Raw genomic sequence first — 17,224 nt, forward strand, 5'->3', positions numbered from 1 at the left:
AGTGGAAGCAGGACGAACCAGAAGAGAAATATATACAGTGGTGTGAAAAACTATTTGCCCCCTTCCTGATTTCTTATTCTTTTGCATGTTTGTCACACAAAATATTTCTGATCATCAAACACATTTAACCATTAGTCAAATATAACACAAGTAAACACAAAATGCAGTTTTTAAATGATGGTGTTTATTATTTAGGGAGAAAAAAAATCCAAACCTACATGGCCCTGTGTGAAAAAGTAATTGCCCCCTTGTTAAAAAATAACCTAACTGTGGTGTATCACACCTGAGTTCAATTTCCGTAGCCACCCCCAGGCCTGATTACTGCCACACCTGTTTCAATCAAGAAATCACTTAAATAGGAGCTGCCTGACACAGAGAAGTAGACCAAAAGCACCTCAAAAGCTAGACATCATGCCAAGATCCAAAGAAATTCAGGAACAAATGAGAACAGAAGTAATTGAGATCGATCAGTCTGGTAAAGGTTATAAAGCCATTTCTAAAGCTTTGGGACTCCAGCGAACCACAGTGAGAGCCATTATCCACAAATGGCAAAAACATGGAACAGTGGTGAACCTTCCCAGGAGTGGCCGGCCGACCAAAATTACCCCAAGAGCGCAGAGACGACTCATCCGAGAGGTCACAAAAGACCCCAGGACAACATCTAAAGAACTGCAGGCCTCACTTGCCTCAATTAAGGTCAGTGTTCACGACTCCACCATAAGAAAGAGACTGGGCAAAAACGGCCTGCATGGCAGATTTCCAAGACGCAAACCACTGTTAAGCAAAAAGAACATTAGGGCTCGTCTCAATTTTGCTAAGAAACATCTCAATGATTGCCAAGACTTTTGGGAAAATACCTTGTGGACTGATGAGTCAAAAGTTGAACTTTTTGGCAGGCAAATGTCCCGTTACATCTGGCGTAAAAGGAACACAGCATTTCAGAAAAAGAACATCATACCAACAGTAAAATATGGTGGTGGTAGTGTGATGGTCTGGGGTTGTTTTGCTGCTTCAGGACCTGGAAGGCTTGCTGTGATAGATGGAACCATGAATTCTACTGTCTACCAAAAAATCCTGAAGGAGAATGTCCGGCCATCTGTTCGTCAACTCAAGCTGAAGCGATCTTGGGTGCTGCAACAGGACAATGACCCAAAACACACCAGCAAATCCACCTCTGAATGGCTGAAGAAAAACAAAATGAAGACTTTGGAGTGGCCTAGTCAAAGTCCTGACCTGAATCCAATTGAGATGGTATGGTATGACCTTAAAAAGGCGGTTCATGCTAGAAAACCCTCAAATAAAGCTGAATTACAACAATTTTGCAAAGATGAGTGGGCCAAAATTCCTCCAGAGCGCTGTAAAAGACTCATTGCAAGTTATCGCAAACGCTTGATTGCAGTTATTGCTGCTAAGGGTGGCCCAACCAGTTATTAGGTTCAGGGGGCAATTACTTTTTCACACAGGGCCATGTAGGTTTGGATTTTTTTTTCTCCCTAAATAATAAAAACCATCATTTACAAACTGCATTTTGTGTTTACTTGTGTTATATTTGACTAATGATTAAATGTGTTTGATGATCAGAAACATTTTGTGTGACAAACATGCAAAAGAATAAGAAATCAGGAAGGGGGCAAATAGTTTTTCACACCACTGTATAAGAGATTAAATTATGCTTTTATATATAACTTTAGGTACATATGTTTATTTTATACTAATAATAATAGTTGTATGTAAGGAACCTAAGATATTTTTATTAATCATTTCTAAGAACCCAGTTGACTGAGAAATTGAGGGCCATCTAAAATACATTTGATCACAGTGCTCCTGGCAACGGCCTTTTCTACCTTTCCAATGCACCAACCATTTTGTAATGGTACCTATAAAATGTTCCATTTTAACTGCAAAATAATAACTCTTAACCCTGGCTGAAGTTAATTAAAGAGCAATTAAAATCAGTTTGGTCATAAAGCCCTTGGCACATGCCTGTTCTGCCTTGCCATTACACTGAGCCGTTTTAATGATACCAACAGTATAACTTTGGCAATCGTCATATCCAGATATGTAAGAAATACAAGAGCAGTCTCGGAATTGTGGGTGCTTTAGCTGAACTACTGGGCTGCTCTCACTGCTACACCTCCGGTTGAAATCCATGTTATGGCCCGGGACTATTTTCTAAAGCAAAGAAAAAGAGAAAATAAATGTAACTCATATAACCTAACATCTTTCCTAGCTACCTAACTGAAACACAATATAAGAATACAGATATGTACATTTCCATAAAAGCTAAATCAGTTGATCATAGTAAGATTGAACCTGTAACCAGGGACACCATTGGCTGTTTTGAGGGGGTATCCAAGATTTGTTTTTTACCCCAATCTGCATGCATTTTATAAAGGAAAACATTCACAGGAGTCAGTAACTGTATGTATGGACATGGGTGCTGACTTCTCATAAACAGTGAAGGGGGGTAGGGAGCAAAGAATTATAGGCTGCAACATAGAAAACAATCCAACAATATGGCATAGCAACAGAGACTCAGACGTGTCAACAAAACCTAAACCGCAACAGGAATGCAACTCTCTTTGACTGCTTTGCTAAAGACTGAATTACTTGAAATTATAACCATCTCTCAACTGACCTTACAGTAAAACTTGTGTTTAAACTCCACAATTTATTGTCATTCATTGTTTATAACTGCCTATAACTTGAGCCTCCTTAGCATTCTGTTGTCCATTCCTGAATCGTCTATGTTGGTTGCTGGCAGTCATTGGACAATAGGTTTAAATTGCGGGTATGAGCTGTACCAAATTACGTTCCGATTGGCCTAAAGGTGGCAAATCAACTGAGTTATATGCCTCTTTAACACGTCCAGGTTTCTGTTTTCTCTTGTTTTACAGTCCACAGGTCAGGTCAGGTTGGTGAGCATGCACTGGTACAGCGCATTGCTTCACCCACCACACGACAATACCAGTTAGCAAACCCACAGGCAGACATGCAGTCAGCCGACCATGATATCCAGCAATCCAGGATCATGCAAAGTTTAGGGATATCCCACAGGGCTTACACTCCACATACTGGTAAAAACTGATGAAGGTGGAGGAAAGTGAAACATGGCTAAAGTCCCGAGAAAATGTGATGAAAGAACTGGGATGGTCACCTTTCCATTTCCAATATTTACTGCTGTCCCATAGGGTGGGTGTCTTATTGAGTATTAATTATCAGTTCCTACATTTATTGGCATTTATCTGGGTGGTCATGCAAAATCCCACTCAATGGTCAGTGATCAGACATTTGCTGCGGTGAGTTGACTTGGCAGAGTATGACTTCAACGTTTATAAAACACTAATGTCTGTCTGTCTGTTTCTTTCTGTCATGCATTTACTAACAGACTAACGGAGCTAGAACTTGGATCTTAGCCTTAATCAAATGTTTATGACATGATATGTTCTGGAAATTCAAAGCATTTGGGGTAATAAAATGCTAATTTTACTAGAATTTTAATTTAGGACCATAGGGCCATGTGTTTCACTGGTTACATGCACATTTGGATTTTGCACATCTGTGGTCTGCAGGAAATGCTAAGGGGTCTGTGCTGCCTCTTAGCAATATCTTTTACTGGTGGTGTGAAACCTCAATGAAAAGTCCAAGACATTTTTTATTTTCCATATCTCACTACTGTACTATTATTAAAATAATAAAGAGATCAAATGTAATTGATTATTGAGGTGTGCTTTTGAATCTAATACGTGTTTCCCTTTATGATTATACCATACGCATACAGATATTTTATGACATATATCAAGCATAGCAAGGGGCTTTCTTTCTAATCATTATTTGCACTTATTTTTAAAACCTCTGTGTAGTACACAAGCTCCCAAGTTAATGACATTTTTTAAAAGAGGAGCACCCCGTGGTGGATCCAGACGTTGAAGGTTTACTAACATAGTGTTGGTAATGTCTGAATTTAATGATTTTCGCTTCATAGAACACACATTTATAAAATATTTTTATTACCATATTTCTTTTGTCTCTCAGTGGCTAAAAACCAGCAATGTTGACAAATGGTGTAAAAAATTAAATGTCATTTTCAATGGACTGTATAGCTTTTGATGTTTTACCATTTTGTAATAAATATATAGATTAATTTAAACAACAGTGTAACTGAGATTGTAGTAACATTACATACTTAAGAAAAACCTTCTGTTAACAAAAGTTGAATGACATCATGTAAATATCTTACATTAAGAATTGATGGTGTTTTCAATGTATAGTTTAGCTTCTTATGGTTTGCTAGTTTGTAATGATCATATCAGATTAATTTAAATGATAGAGCCATACCATACCATTTTCTAACCCTCTTAATCTGGTTTACAGTTGTGGAGGGCTGAAGCCTATCCCAGCAAGCACAGAGCACAAGGCAGGAACAATCCCCGGACAGGGTGCCAGTCCATCACAAAGTGAACACACACACACAAACACACAAGGACCAATTTAGCCTAGCCAATCCACCTAACCTGCATGTCTTTGTACCATGGGACGAAACCCACCTAGACATGAGAACATGCAAAATGACTCGGGTCCTTGTCTCCTTACTGTGAGGCAGCAGTGCTACCACTGTTCCATCCATTTAAGCAATAGTACAACTATCTAATACACATGGCCAGAACCGCCATTAAGGTGAATTAGGCATTCGCCTAGGGAACAGATTATGGGCTGGGGGAACCCTACCGCAAGTATTAGCTACTGAACAGTCGGTTGATGCACTAATAAGCTAGGCCTAGGGCGCAAAATAACCTAGCACCAGCACTGCCCATACATGAAAATTAGATATGCTAAAACAAAACAAAGTCCCGTGAACCGTTCTCCGAGATTGTGTTTCTCATTGATCAAGGAATTCATGAAATCTCAATCCACAACACTCTGTAAAGCTTCATCTTTAGCCTGTCATGGAGCAGGGTGGTACTGTAGATGATGCTTATTTGCCTCAACAACCAAGCATGACTCTCCCTAATCCTCTTTGGTGGAGCAAAAACCAAGTGAAATAAGCCAGGCTTCTCGATTTAAGTGAGACATACTCCCGACGTGAAAATACCCCATGTCTTATTTAATCCTTTACTTCCAAATTAACCTCTTGGAGGGTCTGCACTGAGGTAGTTGCAGTCTTTCAGCATTCAGTGGTGTTTGCTCTGCTTGTAGTTAATTGTCTTTATTAGAATACCATTCAGGCAGCAAACACCACAAAAAGTCAAATCATTAGGAAAACAACAAGAGAAAGTTTAGCATTTATATCTATAGCAAAAACACAAATGCGTCTAGCGTCTAATAATCATTAAAAATTAATATGCAATGATCCTTTCTATACTTCAATGTAAATTTCACTTTATTGATCCCTCAGGAATTCACTAAACAGAACATTTTACAATACAACTGATTCAGCTGTACAATAATATAAAATCAAGTTCATTAACTTATTTATTATGTACACAAATAAATGTAGTAAACTTAACAAGAAATGGAATCAAATGAACAACTTAAATAATATTTAACTTGAAACTAAATACATTGGGTCCAATGAAGTAGACAAGCGGCATACCTTTACAGATCTCTGTCTGTCTGTCTGTCTGCATGTAGTGCATTCAGAAAGTATTCAGACCCCTTCATTTTTTTCATATTTTCTATGTTGCAGCCTTATACTAAAATCATTTAAATTCATTTCTTCTCACATCAAATGATAAAGCCAAAACAGGATTTTAGAATTTTTTGCCAAATTTGATAAAAATAAAAAACTGAAATATCATAGGTGCTCTTTGCATAGAGTTTCCATGTTCTCGCAGTGCTTCTGGTTTCCCCTCCACAGGCCAAAGACATGCTGATTAGGAGGACTGGCATTACTACACTCCCCCCAACCTTGTGTGTGTGTGTGTTTGTATGTTCATTTCTTTTTCTTCATCATCCAGCATGTGTTCTGGTCGGGCAAACAAGCTGTCAGATGACTTCCAAAAAGGAAAGTAAAGCCCTGTAGTAATTTTGGGTTTAGTCCCAGGTGCAACTGTATTTAAGCTGCAGGCTGTGTCTCCATTTCAGATATCTGAGTCCAAGGATAAAGGATATGAGCTACAGTGTGGGTCTACATAACAAAGAGTCTAAGTGTGGGAATAAAAGAATAAATGTTTTAGGATCAGAAACCCTTCCACAGTAAAACACTATATATTCTGCATGGTATTTGTTTCTTCTGTATATTAATATTTTTCTTAAGGTTTGTTCTTTTGTGACTGGAAATGTTCTCTTCTTTACAGGTCAGATTTCTCCACTCATGATCCTTTCTATCCTTGTCATGTTAACAAAACTGCATACAAAAACTTGGCCTTACATGAAATACCCAAAAACCAAAGTACAGATTTTAAAATTAAATTTATTACATTTAGAGAAATTCATTCAATCAATAAAATGTTGAACAAGTCAATTTTTATAAAAAAGCAACTTCTGTCGTAACAATATAGATACAATGCTTATATAGACTAATAACAGAATACAATATTAGAAATCTGAATTGTCTAATTTTAAGTCCAAAGTTTTGTGATTTTTAACTGTACACAGTAACAAATTTCTCTTGTACAAAATAATATTTATTAATGGAGCACACCTAAATACAATTATTATACAAGCGTGCACTACTCAATTTTTAGATGCATGAATAGTTAGGCGAGCACAGCACCTACAAGTGATTTCACATACAAAAATAGAATACGCACCATGTGGGCTATGAGATCTTGCATACAGTATGTAAAATAATAAAATAATAATGCAGGTCAATCATTCAAAGGTCGTTGTTGGATGGGCTGGTGAATTTACCTGATAATGTACACGGAATTAAAAACTATCCAAAGTTAACGGATCTAACACTTAAAAATGTAAGAAATTTAAATAAATTGCATGGTCTGAGAAACCACAATATGGTTTCAGAAGACACATGTAGTGTTCCAAGGTATGCTGTCACCAATGTGTTTCTTGAGCCTTTGAAAAGGCGGCAAACATAGAAAGTAATCAGACAATAAATTACAACAAAATAAATAAAACTGAAGCCATTGATGTTTGTTTTAATTTTGACTTTAGAAAAAAGAACTCTGTTATCTGGAAATGTTTCTAAAACAGCAGAATGATCGTAATTTAACAAAATGGTTTAGTTTGTGTAATGATTCATGGTCCTTTCTTGGTTATTTCTAAAAATCTCAGATCAGTTTTATGTTTTTTCTGATTTTCGTGTTACATACTGTAAAGCACTTTGTGGATTTGCTGACTATCAAAGGCACTATATTAAATGACAGTTACTGCTCTCAGAACAAATGGTAGAAAGCCATATAGCTCTTCTGTGCTATGTTTAGACAACAACTGAATTTAAACAACAATTAATAACATAAATTGATAAGATTAAAAATCCTTCACATGTCTCTTTAATGGCTTTATCAAATACTTTTTTTTGTTGATACCACTTACTTGATTTCATGAAATAATTTTAAGGCCTATATTGCTTTCTTTGTGAGTGTTAGGAGTTAATTTATAAAGCATCTATCCCAAGTACGAACTAAAATTAAGAGTGTTTCTGCTGAGGTCTTGTAATCAATCACTAAAATAAAAAATGACTCTGAAAGCCTTATTAGATATGAGGATACTCCAAAGTCATCCAGTTTTTTACTTGCCTCTCAAACACTTCCATCCAATTAGAAGTTACTGTACCATCAGATACTTGCACATTTTGAATAGGAAGAGAAATTTATGAAGGACTCAGGCATGATAAGATGTTATGAAGATCCATCCAGCCATCCTTTGGCCTAAGTTGCCCTGCTCTGTATGCTATCTTAGCTGCATATATACACTCACACCGGGACAGTTCAGAACAGATATTTGGATGTGGAACTGAAAGCGGTCAGGGATAGGATTTGAACCCAGAGCACTGGAGCTAGGAGACAAAAGCTTTCATTATTATACCACCCAAATATAAAGATAGGATGGAAAGATTTTCTCAAAAGAGGCACCTAGTTACAAAAATTTCTCCAGCAATAGCTGCTTGTTTAAATTAACGCTATCTCTGCATTTTGTGGCTTATTATCTGTGCCCACTTTGTGCAATTCAGCCAGCTTTGATGAAGGCGCCAGTCCATCAAAGACTCGGTCAGACAACCAATTTAGACTCACCAGTTAACCACAGATTTGTGTATATCCTAATTAGCAAGATGCAGAACTGAGGCATCATCTGCTAGGATGAAACTCTACATTTTCTTTCATAAGTGTGTTTGGCTTTCATCCATGTGAATATAAATTTAAATCTAGCTTTTATAATTTGATCTTGCTCTGAATAAACACTCTACTTTAAAAGCATTGCATCTTTTTAGCATGCAGTGCTTCAGAAAGATTGGCTACACCACATCCCTAAGCAGCCTGGGCTCTAGACATCCTTCCTTAGGTTATGTGCCTTACTTTACATATGGTGTAGATGAAGTCAGATGCAGATTATAATGATGCATTTATAAAAGCATACAATTTTACATCAGAGAGATCTTAATTAAACAAAGGAGATTAGATGGAACAGTAATTCCCAAGCAGTTAACAAACTGGTTAAAATGTTATTATTTTGATTGAGTTTTTGACAGAATTCAATATATGAAAGACTGCTGCTTGGAATGTAATGGAGATCCGCTAAGATTGTGATATTTAAAGCCTGTGCTTTGACTTGTGGTACCTTTTTTACAATACTCAACTTTACTGAATGCTGAGAAAACACCTTGACCTACACGTTTTCTGTTATCACTAGCTTATATGTCAATGAAAGACCTTGTGCCATTTCTTTTACGACAAGTTGTCTGGCTACATGCGACTTTGAATTGTATTCTTTATCATTGGACTGCTATGAGTAGCTACTTAAATTTCCTTGACACTACCGTATATGGTGACTTCCCCAGTGTTATCCAGTTTCCCTTGCATATCACCAAAAGATAATCATTTAAATGGCAATTCCAAATTGTCCCTGTGTGGTCTGAGTGTGGGTGTGTGATTGAGCAAGTTTGACAGTGTTGTGTATGTATATTATATAGTGACCTCCAACACATTTTTTGAGTTTTATCCTTACGGCTTCTATTTTGTCACAAACCCACAAGTGTACTTCGTAAATCAAGCATAAGCGACAAGCAACACGTCCACTTATTTTCTGGAACTCCTCACACCATTGCATGTTTGCAGGGAGCCAGAGGATGCCACAAAATTACACATAACTCAAACAAACTGTACACTCTTAAAATAAAGGTTCCAAAGTGGTTATTCAGAGTGGTGCCATTGGGGACTATATTTATTTCCCAAAAGAACCATCCACATGAAAGTTCCAGAAATATTTTTTATTTATATCCGTAACAAGTTTCCAAAAATAATAATGAATAGCTAATAGTTTTGTGCTACACCAATGGGCTCACAATTTTAGAGGGACTCTTGCTGCTCACAAAAACACAGGCTAATTTCAGCTTTTCTTGATCTCTTAGTATCAGACAGATCTCTGCAAAGCGGTCAAAATGAGTTACAAATGTAAAACACATAATAATTAATTGCATAAGTGTTTACACCATTTAATATGGCTCACCTAAATCATCACAGCTGCAGCCAGTTGATTTTAAAAGTCCCATAATTAGTTCAATGGAGACCCCCTGTCTGAGGTTTCAGTTGATTGTAGTATAAATGCACTTGTGGGCGGTCCAAGCTTGTGGTGAGGCAGTACACTGCACAAAACGAATTCTAAGCAAGTGAAAATTATTTATATAATGACATTAAATCTTGTTTTCCTTATTGCTACAATTATTGATATATCAAAATTTACAGATCTAAACACTAGTGTGGCGAATTGCTCACGTACTGAAGTGACTTTAGCTGCAGGTGAAAGTCCCATGTTACTTATGGTGCCAAGCAGAGATGTGCTTGGTACAGCAGTCTATTAGCCAGCGAAAGTGCTGTGAAGAATCTGTCTATTGTTATGGTTCTGCCTTTGTCCAGAAAAGGCTCCAAAAGCTTTATGACCATAGACTCGGAAAGTCTTTGCCCTGTGTTATATCTTAAAACATAGCTCTCAACATAATGTTGCCAGATGTTTTGGAATCAAACCAAATCTATCGTTTTTCACACATTCTGCATGGGTGTCTTTGTTGTCAAAGCGCAAATGCTGCATGATAGTCTGATACCAGTCACAGGACATCGTATCTTTGATTGCCAGTACAATAAATAATTCTGTGGTCATCGCTTCTCTTGTGAAAAGAATGGAGATAAACTCAGAGAGGGAAAGGCAATTTTGTTGTACCACGTGAACGTCACTGACAGAATACAACTGAATAATAAAAGAAAAGTGCTAACTTTTACAACCAGCCAAAATTTACACTGGGTGTTACAGACTCAGATCAAACATATGTTTTTACTATAATATAGAAATAATAATAGCAGCTCACTATTCAGAAACATGGAGTCCCCGGACTCAAACCCAGAACCTTTGGGTTGTAAGGCAGCAGTTCTTACCACTGTACCATCCAAGAATGAATATCAACTTTCTGTCGATTGACATTTGAGCTTGGGTTTTTAACTCATTGACAGCAACATGTAAATTGAATGAATTATTTTCTTTGGTTAAAAACTTGAATAAAAGTGCACGTGTTTATTTGTTATTTGGACTAAAGTCTTCACACATCATACACTTCACGTTATTATTAGTATAACATGGAAAAAGTTTGTGTTTTAGGTACGTGCTCAGTATTTCTTGTCTTCCATTTCCTGTCATGCTACACTTACACAAATCATTGTAGACACGGAACACACATGAAATGTATGTATTCCAAATAACAATTTATTGTTTACCCAATACAACTCCAGGCACCTCACACCCAGATAAACATTCTTGAGCTCTGAGAATTTTGCAGCTGACTTCAGCTCCATCAAGGTGAGGGATGGGACAGCACGTTGCTTGCTGCTTGTGCTGATCAACACATTTACAAAACAAAAGACGCAGATAGAGAGGTGCAAAGGAATTTAAGTTGGCCCAGGATTATGAGTTTTTTCGTAGGCTTCAGGGATTCTAGTGTTAATATCCAGAAGTGTGCCAGTCAGAGTCCAGATCTCAGTCCAGGAGAGAATTTAGACTAAAAAAAGGCTGTTCACTCATTATTCTCATGCAACCAGACAGAGTGTGAGCAGTTTAAAAAAAGGAATAGGCAACGCTGATAAAGCAAGACCTTTGCACACAGTCAAGGCTGTCATGACTGGCAATGGATCGTCTACTAAATGCTGATTTGACAGGGCTGACTACTTATGAGATCAATTATTTTGTGTTTTATATTTATAAGTAATTTAGACTCTTGCACTGTGCAGAGATTCAAGAAGGTAAATATTTACTAGAGGCAGCATTGGACACAACAGAATACAAGATCTTGTTTTACAGATAACATTTGCAGTCCTCCCTTTCAGACTGCTCTGTTGACTGAGCCGATGCTATGTTATGCTTTTGACCAGCTTGACTGCAATTTCCTAGCTTTCCAACAGTTGGAAATGAGGCTCCCTGAATGATTAGGGGTCTTATTATGTTGTGTCAGAATGGGAAAGTTATGTTTGAGCTAAAATATGGCATTAATTAATGCAAGTCATTTGTGGGACTATGTTAGTATCATTTAGCTGCAGTTATTGGCAGTTTGAAAATCTGCCTGCTGTGCTTAATAAATGGTGAAAGAAATTATTGTATACAATATTACACATAAAGAAAATGTAGGAAATGCATTATCAATTAAGATTCAGAAGTGTTTTTATTTTCCTCACTTCAAAATTCAACCCCATCTAATTTCAAGTCTAAAGCTCATAAAAAGGCATAATGTGAAATTTGTATTTATTTTAGATATGAATAAGATCAGATTAATGTCATAACATTGATTATAAAATATAAAAAAGTGTGAGTTTTATGGTAAGTGTTATTCCATATACATTTCCACTCCAAATGTTGTTGCTGAAATCCTCAAAAGTAGACAGAAAGTGATAATGGTGATAATTTCATACAAAAAATACTTGCATTGAAATATGTAATTTTAGGTTTATTGAATGAGTCACCTCTGCCAAGAAAGAAACAGCTTAGCAGATCCAAATGCATTCATTTGTCTATTATAATATGATGTACAATAGAGTAATAAGTATTAAACCAATTTTGTTCACATGTAGGAATTGCTCAGTTGGGGATATGGTGAATTATACTGTTTATGTTTATTTCTGATGGTTACAGCACTTTCAGATTATCTGTGATTTGCTTTCTCTACAAAAATATCCACAGAAAGCTGCAGTAATTAAGTATAAAATGCAGAAATAAAATCACTCACCAAACTACACATGAGCTTCTAGATCATCTGGGGAAAGTTACAGGAATTTGTTAATTTACTTTTGTTATAGAAAAATACACTTATAAAAGAGTAAACGTTGCTTAAACAATGATTTCAGTCCAAAATTACATTAAAACATAATATAATCACTGGTTATTAGTTTGGTGATTCATTCATCCTCTTTCAGAAGAGGCTTTGTGTAGATAAGATACCATCAAAGAATAGTATAAACGTACAACAGCAGGCACAGGCAGGAGTCCACCTTAAATGAATGGTTTACCAGTACATCTCAAGGTTCATACAAAAGCAAGCAATCAGGAATACTGATTGGGACAATTTAAAATGACCTTTGAACCTCACCGTGTTTCTTAAAGCTAATGGTGGAATCTCACATGAAAATGTGAACATGAGGTTTACAGATGTGGCTTTCATGCACTGTGAATGTACAATACTGACAACTTAAACCCATTTTTGAAAAGTATTGTTTCTAATATTGCTCAACTATTGTTAACTTTAGAATAATTAATATTTGTTCCATAAATTAAGAAGAATGACCAGGACAATCCATCGTACAACATCATACCCTTCAAACCATCCAGTTTGAAATATGTAATCTTGTATGTCTATGCCCATACATAAACTTAGGTATCTTAGGGTTGATAATAAGCCTGAAAAATGGGAATAAAACTTACTTTAGGAAATGTAACAGAATAAAGAAAGAAAGGACAAAAGAACTTCACAAAGAAGGCTTGATTTGAATTCAGGCCCCTTGTGGAAGAAATACCCACTCATGAGTTATCAGCTATGGGCTGTGTTATAAATGAAACTCCTTGACTGTTTCAACAGTTTCATTTGAGTACTAGACAGATGAGAATGGTTGTACATGTAAACGAATTGCCATCTTGCACTAATTGAAGAGAGAATGGGGAGGGAGAAAGACACTAAACTGTAAACTGGGAAGAGATCTTGCTTGCTTTTTTAGGGTCTATCTCTATGTGGATTCACCTGAACTTTTGTGAGAAGGTTGTCTTGTTTTGTTTTGGTGGGGGATAATCAAGAGCAATAAATGTTAGTGTATAAATCATTTTTATTCAAGAAATAATCAATAGAAATGTTTCATCATAAAGTGCGGAAAGGAAAAAGAAAAACAGTTGTACAGTACAAGACAAATTAGTTTACCAACTTCTAACATTCATCATCATCATCACTGATCCCTAAATGGATCTGCACACAATGTACTGCATTGTAGTCCTAGTACTTACAGTAGTGCAATTCACCGAAGAAATAATCTGCTTCCACTTGGAATACAAAAAGGCAGACTCTGTACTGCTGTTGTTACAGCTGGGAATTTTGCTAAATTGTCTCTTTATAAGATAGTCCTGAACTGCACTGACTAACATTAAACAAAATAAAAATAAGAATTTTAAAAAGGACTCTGTTCTCCTCTTATCTTACAGTATTTGGTTAATTTAATGTCCATATATTAGCCAAACGAAATAAATCCCAGACAAGCTCAGAAGTGTATTCAGAGTTTTTTTTCTGATGTCTCTGGAAAGGAAAAATAAAGTTAAATTATGTGGATCCTGCACAGAAAGGAACTGGAGTGAAACTCGGCATACTGATTCATGTAAAACCCAGAAAACTTGGATAGAAACTTTTGGTACGCATTTCCCATTAAAATCCGTACACCATCTTAGCGATGACTTTCAAAATGACTTGGACTCTTTGACTCAAATCCTATCAGTTGTCCTATTGGTCCACTTAAGGCCATGTTGCATTACACGACTTTTTTAATGATTTCAAGTCACAGATTCCTTAATTATAATCTTAGCAATTTAGGGACAGTTGTGGCGCATTCCCGTGACCCCCCATGGTCTTGTAGTGTGACAAACTCTACAATGTATGTGACTCAAGCAGACAAAATCAAACAGGTTTGATTTTGTATTAAGTTTTGGAGAGTATGAGAATTGAGAACCGGTGCATGCTCACGTGGAAGTACCATGCATACAGTACAACAATGAGGAATAAGGAATGAGTGTGTTTTGGATCATGGCAAAATGGAAAAAAACAGAAAAAAAAAATGTCCCGAAGTTGCACCTTCCATTGCCTGTAAACCCTTTGAATGAACACTGGCTCCGTTAGGCAGCATGTCATTGGTTGTCAGAAAAAGGGGCAAGCTTGCGATACTTTGGAAACATGAAATTGTGCTGGAAAGTTGTTATGCAGTTGAGAAATCTGATGTCCCCAGTGATTCTAGTCACGTAACTTTACATACTTAGGTGACAAATTCAGCCACTGCAGTCGTCCCCTTCAGCTAAAAGTCATGTAATGTGACATCAGCTTAAGTTATTCAAGATAAGAGCATAAGAAAAAAAAAAAGAAATTAACAGCAAAAACGTCTGGTTGACTATTTCTCACCTTGCATTTCCTAAAATAAAATTAACTTAACAATTAAAAAGTCTCCACCTCATTGACTGCAGAGATATTTACACATCTCTAGATTTTAAAAAATGTCAAATTTATACATGTAAAAATTAATTTTTACCGGTTTGGAGTTTGGTTCCTCTGTCACTTAAAGTTCATATTGAGGGCTAGCAACCAAATTGCTCCCTTTCTCATATTAAATTTGCTGTCACCTCTCTCATCTCAACATCATTTTATTTTTTCAGTAATTCTTGTATTGTTTATTCTGAATTTCCACAGTGCCTAAACAATCACAAAGTATAACACCATAAGCCACATTTTGTTGAATAAAGACCATTCAGCTTAGCGTAGCTCACAAATTCTCACTCACTTCAGTTTTTTAAACAATATTAAGTCACAGTAGTAATTGTACATCCTATAAAACAATCAGATTGACATTTCTAATTCAAGTTACGCTGCCATTTTTTCTCTGTGGTCTTTATAAGGTTTGAGGGGAATTCATTATGGATTAATGGCTATGCACTTATAGATAGGATTTTTGATATTTAAATTAACTGATATGCTTTAAAACCATATTTGGCCACACTAAATAAGATTACTTTGGGGAGAAAATTATATTGAATTATTTCTGTTTGGTACAAACATAGCAACATTTATATTTTACATAATTGTTACACTAGATGAAGTAAAATACCACAGCGTCTTATGAATAGCACAGTTTAAAGCAGGAATACATGATATGTACAAAAACATACAATGAATGAACACTTATACTTTTGCACAATTTCATTGATAGCGGTTGGACAACCAAAAGTAATCAGCTGTTCATGATTCTGAATCATATTGCACAATACAGGTATATGCCTCCAGGTAGTCTTGGCAAAGCATTTGCACTCTTTGTTAATGCTGATTGTTTTGTGGCTTAAGAAGTAAAAGCAAACCATTCCTCAAATAAAGTATTCTCTCTGCGATTCACTTAATGCGTTTTGTGAATGTACATCATTTCTAAATGTGAGGTCTGCCGTTTCATCGTGTTGTTGTCCCTTGGTATCTCTGTTCTGATATGTTTCCTTCCGTTGATACAAAAACCGTGCCATTATTGCGATGACACAGAGGATTACAAATATCACAACAGCTATTATACCTGTAGAAAAAGGTCAAAATGATTAGTGAATGGCAAGTGAACTTTCAAACAATGATTGTTGTAACATACAAACAAAGCAATATACAATGTCATTTTTTTTACGTGAAGTTTCGTGTTTCATATAACATGTACAATATGCATGCAAATTTTGTACAAGGTGTGACATATTTTTGAGGAGAGGAGAAAATAAACCAAACGCTGTGTTTCAAAGGCAATGCATTTCTTTCATTACATGTGAGCAGAACAAATTTGTTAGTAAGGTGTTCCTCGAAGTAACTTTATGAGCATTTTCGTTTTCATCAATAGTAGCTCCAATCTGTTTGTTGCTATGAATGGATTTTACAAATGTGCATTAAAAACGTGCCAGTTAAATATCTCATTACAATTTTCATTCGTGTTAAATTAATAATGCTGCAGAAATGCCATTGAAAAATTCAATTTTAAAACATTAGAAAATATTACAAATATAACAACTTGTCCAAAAAATATTTAGCAATTGACAATTTTAACTTTGAGAGTAGTTTAACTACTAAAGATACATAGGTTTGTTTGAGATCTCGAACTTCAAAAAGTTTGGCCGAGCCATCAGGCTTTGTTTATTCAACACAATCATCCAGTGTGAGTTGTTATGTGAAGCAGAGATATGGAGAACAAGTAACGTCACTCTGAGAAAAACCCAGACCTTCATCAGTGACTGCATCCTGCAGCTTCACTGGCCAGAGACCATCAGCTATACAGAGCTGTGGCAGCGCTACATAGAGGAGGAGATCCTGTGGAGAAGGTGGGGGTGGGCTTAGTCACACCCTGAGGAAGCCAGGCAACAAACACAAAGGGAAACATACGTGAGGATGACAAAGAAACACTTAACAAAGAGATCTTAACATAAAAGAGTTAGGCTTGGGATGGGGGCAACTGGTAGCAGCAGTGCAGGATAGAAGTTGCTGGTGAATGTTCATCAATGGCCTATGCTCCATTAGAGGCAAAAAACCTAAGTAAGTATGTAGGTATACATTGGCTGTATGTTGCCTGCTCGAACACAGGAGTTTACATATATTAGTGCTTCAATAAATCAACACATTCAATCCATCCCTAATTGCTTGAATTTCTATACAAAGGCCCCAAGTCTTAGCAAGAAGCAATGGCCGATCTTGCACTTTTACATGAATTGGCACTGGGTGCATTTTGGAGAAAGTGCACCTTTAGGGAACCCACAGGTTTGTTGGCTGAGAGTGACGAGTGGGTTATTAGTCACTTTCGGCTCCTTAGCCCAATTCTGT

The 17,224-nt window shown here is 36.4% G+C and overlaps 1 protein-coding gene across 1 annotated transcript in view; it reads right to left on the reverse strand.

The window, feature by feature from the left end:
- Nucleotides 1-12,650: 12,650 nt before the first annotated feature.
- cntnap3 (contactin associated protein family member 3) overlaps nucleotides 12,651-17,224 on the reverse strand; it is a 603,541-nt gene continuing 598,967 nt past the window's right edge. Inside the window, exon 24 of the mRNA XM_028804840.2 lies at nucleotides 12,651-15,947. Within this exon, the coding sequence (XP_028660673.1) occupies nucleotides 15,751-15,947 (197 nt within the window). The 3' untranslated portion in view covers nucleotides 12,651-15,750. The remainder of the gene's footprint in view (nucleotides 15,948-17,224) is intronic.

Source organism: Erpetoichthys calabaricus, chromosome 7 (assembly GCF_900747795.2).
Source record: "Erpetoichthys calabaricus chromosome 7, fErpCal1.3, whole genome shotgun sequence".
In the NCBI taxonomy this organism is placed as follows: domain Eukaryota; kingdom Metazoa; phylum Chordata; class Cladistia; order Polypteriformes; family Polypteridae; genus Erpetoichthys; species Erpetoichthys calabaricus.